The sequence below is a fragment of the Lepidochelys olivacea genome, assembly GCF_965140295.1.
Source record: "Lepidochelys olivacea isolate rLepOli2 genome assembly, chromosome: 1".
In the NCBI taxonomy this organism is placed as follows: domain Eukaryota; kingdom Metazoa; phylum Chordata; order Testudines; family Cheloniidae; genus Lepidochelys; species Lepidochelys olivacea.
In genome coordinates this window covers 15,700,044-15,712,932 of record NC_140411.1, presented here as the reverse complement: position 1 = coordinate 15,712,932, position 12,889 = coordinate 15,700,044, and the positions used below count along the sequence as shown (strand labels likewise).

Sequence of the window (12,889 nt, the reverse complement as noted above, 5' to 3'; positions counted from 1 at the left end):
GAGGATTGGGCCAAAAGAAATCTGATGAGGTTCAATAAGGATAAGTGCAGAGTCCTGCACTTAGGACGGAAGAACCCAATGCACAGCTACAGACTAGGGACCGAATGGCTAGGCAGCAGTTCTGCGGAAAAGGACCTAGAGGTGACAGTGGACGAGAAGCTGGATATGAGTCAGCTGTGTGCCCTTGTTGCCAAGAAGGCCAATGGCATTTTGGGATGTATAAGTAGGGGCATATCGAGCAGATCGAGGGACGTGATCGTCCCCCTCTATTCAACATTGGTGAGGCCTCATCTGGAGTACTGTGTTCAGTTTTGGGCCCCACACTACAAGAAGGATGTGGATAAATTGGAAAGAGTCCAGCGAAGGGCAACAAAAATGATTAGGGGTCTGGAACACATGACTTATGAGGAGAGGCTGAGGGAACTGGGATTGTTTAGTCTGCAGAAGAGAAGAATGAGGGGGGATTTGATAGCTGCTTTCAACTACCTGAGAGGTGGTTCCAGAGAGGATGGTTCTAGACTATTCTCAGTGGTAGAAGAGGACAGGACAAAGAGTAATGGTCTCAAGTTGCAGTGGGGGAGGTTTAGGTTGGATATTAGGAAAAACTTTTTCACTAGGAGGGTGGTGAAACACTAGAATGCGTTACCTAGGGAGGTGGTAGAATCTCCTTCCTTAGAAGTTTTTAAGGTCAGGCTTGACAAAGCCCTGGCTGGGACCATTTAATTGGGGATTGGTCCTGCTTTGAGCAGGGGGTTGGACTAGATGACCTCCTGAGGTCCCTTCCAACCCTGATATTCTATGATTCTAACTTGTGAGCCTTTTTTGGGCTTTGCACTATCGTCAGTATACAAAACAGGTGTAATATAATCAAATCAATGGGTTTTTTGTTTAGCATACAATTTAAGGGCCATATACAGCACCATATAAGTGGGGTCTTGCACAGTTCAAGGGCCAGAGTCCATGGATGCTCATTATGTCCAGCTGCATCGAACTCATGATGGGCCTCTTGCAGCAGCTCATGTTAGATGCAAAAAACGCTTGGCAAAAATGAGATGCACTCATTTAATACAGGCCACTGTGCAGACATCACATGGTAGAATGTCTCTCTAGGAATTTACCACGTCTTTCTGTAACAAATCTCAAAATTTACCAACCTGTGCTATATTTTTGTTGAGAAGATAAACTCCATAATCAAACTGAAGTCTCTCTCCTCCCTTTGGATACAGTGGAAACCTGATGAGGAAGGGTCAAAAGAAAGTCAGATTTAGAAAGTACATATTCAATATTTTACCTTTAAAATTAGCCTGATTTAAGCAGAACCATTTGCTGAGATACCAGCAAGAACACTTCTGAGTGCAAGTAAATCCATAGCCTTGTTTCTGCAGACTTCCAATCCCAATGAATCTGCACAATTTGCACACCAACTGCTCACCAATCCCACTTACACTTCATGCACTTTCTTCCATGAGATATTCTATATCTGGAAACCCTTCCTTGGCTTGGGCTGCAATGTCTCTATTGTCTCCTTTTTCAAGTCCCCCCTGGGAGCAAATGTCTTCTAAATAAGACCTTGAGGGTACAGCTTTGGAACACCTAGTGCAATAGTGACTCTATATAGAGCCCACAACTATCATATTTCAAGGGGTTATTTCTGTTGTACAGTATGTAATAAGGGAAGCACATTCTATATGATCTCTAAATGTATACTGAGATTTAGGTAATGGGAAAGTACATTGCACGCAGGAATACTTTTGTATTAGAATCATCATGAATAGTTGCTGGTTCTCAGCTGCTGCTTGTTATAAGGACCATCATTTTAGCCCCAATGTAACTGAAGCTTATTCAAGTTTAATCTTCACTATTACTGTACGGTATTATCAGATATGCAAATTCTTAATAGAGATTTAAATGATTGTTCACGATTAAGCCATTAATTTCACAATTTAATCTTCTACTGCACTCTTTCCTGAGGTTCCTCATTTTGACTTCCTCATATTGTGTCTTGCCAGTTGGGACTTTTACAGGCTGAGCTCACGGTGGTTAACATGTCAGTTTTAGAATCTATCTAAACTACCATATACAGGTTTTTGTCTTTAAACTCAGTATCTTATAAGCTATCTGCAACACATTCTAGACATGTGATTACAAAACATCTATTTTGTTTTGACTTCAAAGGACTTCTTTACTGCAGCACAGCCACTATTATTATTTGCAACATTTAAAAAGAATTTTAAAGAGCCATTAGAGCTAAATGTTAATAGGTCAGTATTACGGGCAGATGAAATATTAAGACATCAACTCCAAATTTTATGATACTTTCAAACTCTTAATGGGTCACTTCAAGTTGAGCAGTATAAAGACCACCATAACTAGTATATCTAGCTCACCTTGCTTAATACATCTATAAATCCAAGCTGTCTGCAGCATAGGAAAATAGAAGTGCTTTCAAACTGAAGATGTATGCTGCAAAAAAAACCTACCACTCAATATACTAAGTGCAAGATACAAATCAAAATGAGTTCATTTCAATACCTACAGTTACACTACTCAACTGTCGCAGAATTTAGATTATAAAGGCTACAATTACAATTAACAGTATAAAACTCATTCAGTCTTGACAATAATACTGCTGTTAAAACACAAAGCATGCTTCATTACATGATAGTATTTCGTTAAGTCACTGAAAATGAGAGCTATATATTTTCTGTTAGAAATGGAAACCTCAATTAAAGGGACATGGAAAAAGACAATATCAAGCACTTAAAGGTTTCTCTCCTGCACAATCAATTTCTTGTAATGAACCCTTTAAAGTCATTAAGTTTAAAGTTCTCTCCCTACCAGTTTTTTCCTTCTGACATTTGGCTAACATTCAAGATCCATAAATCAGTGAAATGAGCTAGGGAAACATGAAGTTAATAAGATCTCTTCCTATATACTCATGTAATTACTATAATACTGAATTCCTTGAATTTTAAACTAAGTCAGGGAATGTCTTAGCCTATGTAAAGTGGCACGCACATTTTGGCACTACCCAATGAAAAATGCGCTACCTGATTTCTATGTCATCTTAGTTTTGTTCACCTAATCCTACCTCTACCCTTCCCTCTGTCTGTCACACTCATTTGTTAAACCTGGTCAAACATGCAGCACGAACCATGTCCTCTTATGTTTTTAAGCACTTCTTAGTGTAACGTGGCTGCAAATAATGACTATTGATGGCTGTCTGGTGGCCTATGTGAAGTGAATTTGTACTCCTAGCTCATAGTAAGCAATGCTGCTAAGCTCATGCTCTCAATTTGCCATGCAGCCCAGAGTTAGTCTGTAGTTCATTACGTTTTCAGTTAAGTCTGTTCATCAATTCAATTGCCATCCACCCAGAGACTAATATCTCTAAAGCCTGAAACATTAAGCATTGTGGGCTTACTAAAGCTCTTCCTATCAATTAATCATGTTTTCCTTCCAGACCTGCCTTCCCTAATCTCTGTTCTTTACAGACTGATTACTTGTTTGCATTTAGCATCTTTAAAATAGAAAGCAAAACCTAGAAAATTGACTGAGTACTCACTCTGGAAAGAATTCCAATGTTATAGGCAAAAGCATCATACAATAGCCACATTAGAAGCAAGAAGGTTGTTAGTCAAAACTTGTTTTAACACCTGAATGCAGTACTGGTTTATGTTCAAATCATCTTTTTTTGGGAGTAATGTGATGTTAATTTCACACAGAAGAGTCTTTATACAGGATTAGACTCTGTTAAATTTGGAGTTGCCCACCCAGAGTCATTCTTTGGTGTGGTGAGATCTCAGTGTTTCCTAGTTCCCACATCAGGCATCAAAAGCAGGGCTACCAAACTATGAGATGGGACCAAGTCAATTTGTTTATATTTGTATAGCTCAAATGTATCCTTCTGCATGATATCGGTATAACCAAAAAAAATTATAATAAAAAAGTAACTGATTAACCAGTAGTAGTACTGCAGAAAACTATCTGAGGAGTATAATGGACCACAAATTGAGTATGAGTCAGCAATGTGATGCAGTCACGAAAAAGCTAATATTCTGGGGTGTATTAACAGGAATGTTATAAAATACAGGCAATAATTGTTCAGATCTACTCGGACTGGTGGAGACTAAACTGGATTAGTGTGTCCAGTTTTAGGCATCACACTTCAGACAGGTTTGGATAAAACTGGAGAGCAACAAAAATGATAAAGAGCAGGGCTGTCAAGAGATTAAAAAAAATCACAATTAATTGCACTGTTAAACAATAGAATACCATTTACTTAAATATTTTTTGGATGTTTTACACATTTTCAAATATATTGATTTCAATTATTACAGAATACAAAGTGTACAGTCCTCACTTTATATTTATTTTTATTACAAATATTTGCACTGTAAAAAACAGAGAAATAGTATGTTTCAGTTCAATACAAGTACTGAAAGTTGAATTTACAAATGTAGAATTATGTACAAAAAATAACTACATTCAAAAATAAAACGTAAAACTTTAGAGCCTACAAGTCCACTTAGTCCCATTTCTCGTTTAGCCAATCCCTCGAACAAGGTTGTTTATATTTGCAGGCGATAATGCTGCCCGCTTCTTGTTCACGTCACCTGAAAGTGAGAACAGGTGTTCGCATGGCACTGTCATAGCCAGCGTCATAAGATATTTACATGCCAGATGAGCTAAAGATTCATATGTCCCTTCATGCTTCAACCACCATTCCAGGGGACATGTGTCCATACTTATGATGGGTTCTGCTCGATAACAATCCAAAGCAGTGCTGACCGACACGTTCATTTTCATCATCTGAATCAAATGCCACCAGCAGAAGGTTGATTTTCTTTTTTGGTGGTTCGGGTTCTGTAGTTTCCTCATTGGAGCTTTGCTCTTTTAAAGCATCTGAAAACATGCTCCACACCCCGTCCCTTTCAGTTTTGGAAGGCACTTCAGATTCTTAAACCCTGGGTTGAGTGCTGTAACTATCTTTGGAAATCTCACATTGGTACCTTCTTTGTCAAATCTGCAGTGAAAGTGTTCTTCAAATGAACAACATGTGCCGAGTCATCATCCGAGACTACTATAACACGAAATATATGGCAGAATGCAGGTACAATAAAGCCGGAGACATACAATTCTCCCCTTGTGTAGTTCAGTCACAAATATAATTAATGCATTATTTTTTAACACGCATCATCAGCATAGAAGCATGTCCTTGGGAATGGTGGCCGAAGCATGAAGGGGAATACGAATGTTTAGCATATCTGGCACATAGATAACTTGCCATGCTAGCTACTAAAGTCCCATGAGAATGCCTGTTCTCAATTTCTGGTGACACTGGAAATAAGAAGTGGGCAGCATTATCTCCCATAAATGTATACAAACTTGTCTGCCTTAGAGATTGGCTGAACGAAAAGTAGGCTCTAAAGTTTTGCATTGTTGTTTTTGAGTGCAGTTATGTAACAAAAAAAATTTACATTTGTAAGTTGCACTTTCAAGATAAAGAGATTGCATTATGGTACTTGTATGAAGTGAATTAAACAAAAGAAAGTATTTTTCATCATTTTTACAGTGCAAATATTTGTAATAAAAATAATATAAAGTGAGCAGCGTACACTGTATTCTGTGTTGTAATTGAAATCAGTGTATTTGAAAAGTACAAAAACATCCAAAAATAAATAAATTTCAATTGGTATTCTATTGTTTAACAGTGCAATTAAAACTGATTAATCGCAATTTAATTTTTTTGAGTTAATTGCATGAGGTAAATGCAATTAATCGACAACCCTAATAAAAAGTTTAGGAAAAGGTGACTTATGAGTAAAGGATAAACCGGGCATGTTTAGTCTTGAGCAAAGATGACGGGGCAGGAGAGGGGATATGATAGTCTTCACCTATGTTAAGGGCTGTTATAAAAAGAGGACAGGGATCAACTATTCATGTCAACTGAAGGTAGGACAAGAAGTAATGGACTTTATCTGCAGCAAAGGAGATTTATGTTCGATATTAGGAAAAACACTTTTTAAACTATGCAGGTAGTTAAGCTCTGGAACAGACTTCCAAGGGGTGTTGTGGATGACCTAGGTATACTTGGTCCTGCCTCAGCATGGGGGAATGACTATCACCTTTTGAGGTCTCTTCCAGCCCTGCATTTCTATGATTTTATGTTTAATTTCAGAAAGTATTCCACAGACTTCAGAATCAAGAAGCAGGGCTGATTACAATTAAAACAAACGGCAGACACCCTGTTTCTTTTAAGAGTGTGTTAGTCAAGACTACAACAGTCCATGCTTCTAATTGCTTAATGTTTTGGTTCACAGGAAGTTAACTTCTTAAATATAGTAGCAAACAAATCCCTAAAATCTTAAAGCATGTTTGCCTGGATGGGAATTGAACTCTCCACCTCTGTTAAGTTACAACTGCACTAACAGCTGCCCCCACAGTAGTGTTATTCCTGGTCCATCAGAGCCCCTTATTTGGGCTATAAGTGTGATATCGGCTCTAGCATCACCACGGACAAGCATGTGGCGTGCTGGTGATGGAGGGGACAGGAAGTCGGACTGCTGTAATTTTAAGTAGCACCACACGTGACAAGTCTGCCCTTGCCGGTCAACTGCCAATACTGTGGTGCTCACACTGAAAACACTTTAAATTTTGGGTGGAACAACTATCTGGAAAAAAAGTAGTCTAAATTGTGTTATACTCAAATTAATATACAAAACAGATGCACTTTTTAATACTACTAAGTATCAACAATTATTTCTCCACACAGGAAATAAATGACTAAGTTGTGGGGATCAAAGCAGAGTTCAAATTAAAACTATTTGGCCTGAATTTAGATGACAGCATGGCAAAAGACCAGACTAGAGACACTTTCTATGACCCAGATCTAACAACTAGAATGTATTTGAGTTTGAAATAAAAGTTTATATAGTCTCAGTTCTCACTCTCACAGAAGTCAGACACACTGAAAATGAGACTGAGTATCCTTGGTATGGCAGTCCAAACACACACACACTTAACAGGAACAATACCTCTTCATTTTAATTTATTTGCAAGACAGATTGTGGGATAGCCAAGAGATAAGAAATCCTTCCCCCTCCTTCAATCTAGAAGAGGCAGGGGAATTGGAGACAGATACCAACATTAGCAAATACTACTTATACTTGAATAGTACTGAGTGTCTCCAATTTAAACACTGAGGGTATGTCTATACTGCAGTGAAAAACCAAGGGCTGGCCCGTGCCAGTTGACTCAGGCTCACGGGGCTGAGGCTGTGGGACCATTTCATTGCAGTGTAGATGTCTGGGCTCAGGCTGGAGCCTGGGCTCAAGGACTCTCCCACCTCACAAGGTCCTAGAGCCTGGGCTGCAGCATGAGCCGTGAAGTCTACACTGAAATGAAACAGCCCCATACCCCAAGCCCCACAAGCCAGAGTCAGCTGTTATGGGCTGGCCACAGGTGTTTAGCTGCAGTGTAGAAACAACCTGAGTTCAGCTCCACTACACTCATGTCAAAGGTAAGAATCCCTACTTTTAAAAGATGGGGAAACTCAGGCTGAGGTCATGTGACTTGTTCAAGGTCACCTGAGCTGGGAATGACCTAGTTCTAACACCCAAGACTGTTATTTACCCACAAGATTGTCCCTTCCATAAATTAGAATTGGCAAAAGTGCCTGGCTATATTAGCACCACATAATATTTTGTTAAGTTTTAACTGTGAAGACCTCTTGTAACATGGATAGCACAATGCTTCAAACTTGAAAGTTTAAACAGCATGCACAGAATATTTGAAAATCTTTCCAATCTTCACAAAGCAACATACTTGCCATTTTCATTGGTTTGATAATTTTTAGGTCCACACCTACTCTGCCAAGTGAAATCTTAGGAAGCCATTTCTTAAAAATTAGTCTTCACTTTTAGCAAGCATTTGTCAAATGAATACATCTGACAATGCAGTGTAAGCGTTAGGTATGCAGCTGCATGCTAACTATGTCAGATGCTAACCGTTTAAAAGGATAGTTTTATATAGTAAGCCATATTTTTAATTGACAGTGGCATTTTCAGAATTTAGGGCAAGACCTTACATTGTCAACTTAGGTTTAAAAGCCCTTCTACAAAATACAAAGTAGAGAAATTCAATATATGCAATACAAATCACAACTTGGAAAGCTAAAAGAGGCTGATACGGCCACTTCAATTCCAGTTGAATAGTTAAGATGTAATCAGTGAAACAGAAGTAGCCTAGCTAAGCCAAGGTAGATATTTGAATATTTACTTTCTAGTTCTTAAGGCACCCTTTCCTGTCTGTGGGAATAAGCACAAAACCTAAAAAGCTTTCGTGATTTGGTGGTTATGTTACATTTCCAGCTGCTGTTGGATGATCAGAAAGCAGCAGTGTGCAGAAATACTTTTTACCATCTGCAGCTGGCCATTGCAATTGTTTCTTCCTGATGCAGGCCTTACTACTGTGATACTGCTACACCTCAAGAATAGATTAGTGCAATGTGCTCCACAGGGGACTACAGTTCAGGATAATATGGGCATTTAAACTAGCTCCGAATACAGCAGCCTGCTTATTAAGTGATGCTTCTGAGTTGCAGGAAGTCACTGGTGTTCCATATTCTTCACCATCTACCTACGGGTGTCCAGATTGGGTATACGGCACTTTTGATCTCTACAAGGCCTAAATGGCTTCAAACTATTTGGGATACCGCCTCTCTCCTTGTGCCAGATCAAGATCAAAGGCACCTGAACTGGATCCCTCTCAGGTTCCAAAGTGCTCTTTGAGGGGGGCCCTCCAGTTCTGGAACAAGTTTCTTCCCCTCAGTTTAAAAACAGCACAAGTCTACTGACCTTCATGGCAAGCTATAAGGCACAACTATTTAAGTTGGCTGCTATGAAGTCAATTTTTGGGGGAGCAGCTAGGGGGAAGGTTTGGTATTCTGCAGGTAATTTACTTTTGCGTAAAGTGGGTGGGGTGCTTACAGTTTTGGATTAGGGACCTTTTCCTTTTTGGTATGAATATAAAAAAACATGCCTCTCTTCAAATAAATTCTCCAGAGGAAGTAATCACCCCATGCCCCTCCAGAAGACACCTGTCAGAATGTCTTGTGTCACACTGTAAAATGGTCAGACACTCGTTATGGTGGGTGAGTGAGGGGAGAAAAATTCCAAAGCAGAAGGTCTTCCATCAAAATGGCCTGTCACCAGCCCTCTGACATTTAAATCAAAGGACTGAATGTCCCCTTGGTACACAGAGGAACTGCGGACATGCAGACAGACTGAGGTAGCCAGGAACCAGAGCACATAGTTTTATAGATCAAACATTAGCGTCTTGAATTGCAATCCAAACACAATGAAGTTGAACTTAGAGTAACGTGCTCTATTAATAAAGTAACAGAAGAAAAAGGGAGAAGCAAATACCCACACTGAGGTAAGTTAGGAGTCAAAGGTTTTGGTAGCAACATAAAAATCTCTCCCACAAAGATTTCCCAAAATAAATCTTAAAAACCAACCATCTGCAAAGGCTGCATACTATATTAACAAATTACTGCACATATTGCAGAATACTTATTCAAATATGATTGCTGGAATTTTTCCATGAGTTCATGAAACAAACTAGTTTTTAAGCCAATCTTCTAATTGCATATTTTCGTTAAGAAGCAGCTAAGTATTTTGTACAATAGCAAAGACTGCTAGGCTCTCAAAGTATTCAAAATAGGAAGAGTAAGATCTTCTGATGCAGATGTGCTTCACCCATGGAATATCTGTCCTGGGAAATCAGTAGTTTTATTGGTGTCATGTGCTTTCAGATCTCAAGTTTGTAAAAAAAAGTTGACATGTCCATACTAATTTGTGTTTTAAGCACTGTTCGAAGACCACCGTTGTTAGTCTAATTGTGTTCATTAACTGTGTCATAATCAATCAGAACTACCAACTTATTCTCATCTCTGAGCTCTCTTTTTGGGCTGCCCTAGACAAGTACTTACCAGTCACTGAAACCTCATTTATTTTACAGCCTCATATCTGTTATTGGGCTAATCTGTACCTGTTCAACATCACACAGCAGCTTAAATATTTGAGTAACCTGCAGTAAATCTCCACAGGACTGTTTGGTCAGTCAGATGTTAACTCTTAAGTAAACCTAAAAGGATCTATACTCCATAAATTTATTTCAGACACTAAGGTTGTTCTTATGAGTTCTCAAGTCCAAACATCTTTATAGCTAGATTTTCTGATTTATGAACTCCTCATTTTGTATCCAAAAAGATCACAAATGTGCCAATATACTGGTGACTGATTTTTACTATATATAAAACCACCTGTCTTTAATACAAACGGTTTTAAAGGTTTAAGCAATTGCTTGATTTTTAACTGCCTTCATGTGTTTCCAATTTGGCATTAAAACACATGGTTTGGATTTTTTTTTATTCTCTTCTAATCAGTCCTTTTCCCATGTCCCAAACTGCACTGAACCTATGCAAGGAACTTGAAATCTCAAAATTTAATCTCCACCAAAAAAGGTCTTTGGACAAGCCTGAAGTGAAATAGTGACATTCTGTTCATTTCTAAAAGCTAGTTTACTACAGACTGACATGTGGCACATTTAAAGAAGGTCTGTATTAAATCCCAATGGGGTTTCAAGTGAGTTAACTCAGAATAAATGGTTGTGGGAATGTATAATCAGTCTGTGGAATTCACTACTGCTAAAAGTCAAACACGGAGACTGAATTTTCTAGTGGCTGGAAAGTTGCAGGTACTCTAATATCTATAGCTATGCTAGTGATGGTTAATAACTGCAGACATCTGCCTACCTGCTATAGCATTGAACAGATGCCTGGTTATAAAGGTTGCCTCCCTATTTCCTTTAAGACACCAGGTACAGGCCACTGTCAAAAGCAGGCTGTATCGACTCAAATGAACTATTGTGCAACTGCAGTATGGGAAACTCTACATGAGTCTTTGGGCATGTCTACACTGCACCACAGTGTGGATTAAAGGGGTGTAAATTGCAGAGTGCACCAAAAAGTTGGGCTCCAACTGCAGACCCTGATGGTGTAAACTAAAAAGGTACACGGTTCATGTTAATGTCGTCCTCTTTCAAAGAGGATGTGAAGGTGAACGGAGTAACTTTGAGTTTGCACCAGCAGTGTCTATACAGAGCAGTTAAGAGCGCAACTCTTTGGTGTGCTCTGCAATTCACACTCCTGTGCTCTGCACTGCAGCCTTTGAAAGAGAGTAGTGAATTTAGTGCCATGAAGCGTTAGATATCCAATTCTAAAATTTTGGCCCGAGTGTCAGACACTGAAAGTAAGCGGATTGTCAGAGGTGCTGAGCCTGCCACTGATAGCGGGAAAAGTAATACTTTTCTACCTATACACCAACATTCCACACAAAGATGGACTACAAGCCGTCAGGAACACTATCCCCGATAATGTCACGGCAACATGGTGGCTGAACTTTGTGACTTTGTCCTCACCCATAACTATTTCACATTTGGGGACAATGTATACCTTCAAATCAGCGGCACTGCCATGGGTACCCGCATGGCCCCGCAGCATGCCAACATTTTTATGGCTGACTTAGAACAACGCTTCCTCAGCTCTCATCCCCTAATGCCCCTACTCTACTTGCGCTACATGGATGACATCATCATCATCTGGACCCATGGAAAAGAAGCCCTTGAGGAATTCCACCATGATTTCAACAATTTCCATCCCACCACCAACCTCAGCCTGGACCAGTCCATACAAGAGATCCACTTCCTGGACACTACAGTGCTAATAAGCCATGGTCACATAACCACCCCTCCATACCGGAAACCTGCTGAGCACTATGCCTACCTACATGCCTCCAGCTTTCATCCAGACCACACCACACGATCCATTGTCTACAGCCAAGCTCTTTGATACAACCGCATTTGCTCCAACCCCTCAGACAGAGACAAACACCTACAAGATCTCTATCAAGCATTCTTACAACTACAATACCCACCTGCTGAAGTGAAGAAACAGACTGACAGAACCAGAAGAGTACCCAGAAGTCACCTACTACAGGACAGGCCCAACAAAGAAAATAACAAAACACCACTAGCTGTCACCTTGAGCCTCCAACTAAAACCTCTCCAGCGCATAATCACAGATTTACAGCCTATCCTGAAAAATGATCCCTCACTCTCACAGATCTTGGGAGACAGACCAGTCCTCGCTTACAGACAGCCCCCCAACCTCGTTCACCTTCAGCCCCCAACTAAAACCTCTCCAACGCATCATCAAGGATCTACATCCTATCCTGAAAGACGACCCATCACTCTCACAGATCTTGGGAGACAGGCCAGTCCTTGCTTACAGGCAGCCCCCCAACCTGAAGCAAATACTTACGAGCAACCACACAACAGAACCACTAACCCAGGAACCTATCCTTGCAACAAAGCCCGTTGCCAACTGTGTCCACATATCTATTCAGGGGACACCATCATAGGGCCTAATCACATCAGCCACACTATCAGAGGCTCGTTCACCTGCACATCTACCACCACCGTGATATATGCCATCATGTGCCAGCAATGCCCCTCTGCCATGTACACTGGCAAAAATGGACAGTCGCTACGTAAAAGTATAAATGGACACAAATCAGACGTCAAGAATTATAACTTTCAAAAGCCAGTTGGAGAACACTTCAATCTCTTTGGTCATTCGATTACAGACCTAAAAGTGGCAATTCTTCAACAAAAACACTTCAGAAACAGACTCCAACGAGAGACGGCTGAACTGGAAATAATTTGCAAACTGGATACAATTAACTTAGGCTTGAATGAAGACTGGGAGTGGATGGGTCATTACACAAAGTAAAACTATTTCCCCATGTTTATTCCGCTCCCCCCA

At 39.9% G+C, this 12,889-nt stretch overlaps 1 protein-coding gene across 1 annotated transcript in view; it reads right to left on the bottom strand.

Moving 5' to 3' along the window:
- UVRAG (UV radiation resistance associated) overlaps nt 1-12,889 on the bottom strand; it is a 164,277-nt gene that overhangs the window by 49,150 nt on the left and 102,238 nt on the right. The window contains exon 13 of the mRNA XM_084646724.1: nt 1,155-1,233. Within this exon, the coding sequence (XP_084502850.1) occupies nt 1,155-1,233 (79 nt within the window). The remainder of the gene's footprint in view (nt 1-1,154; nt 1,234-12,889) is intronic.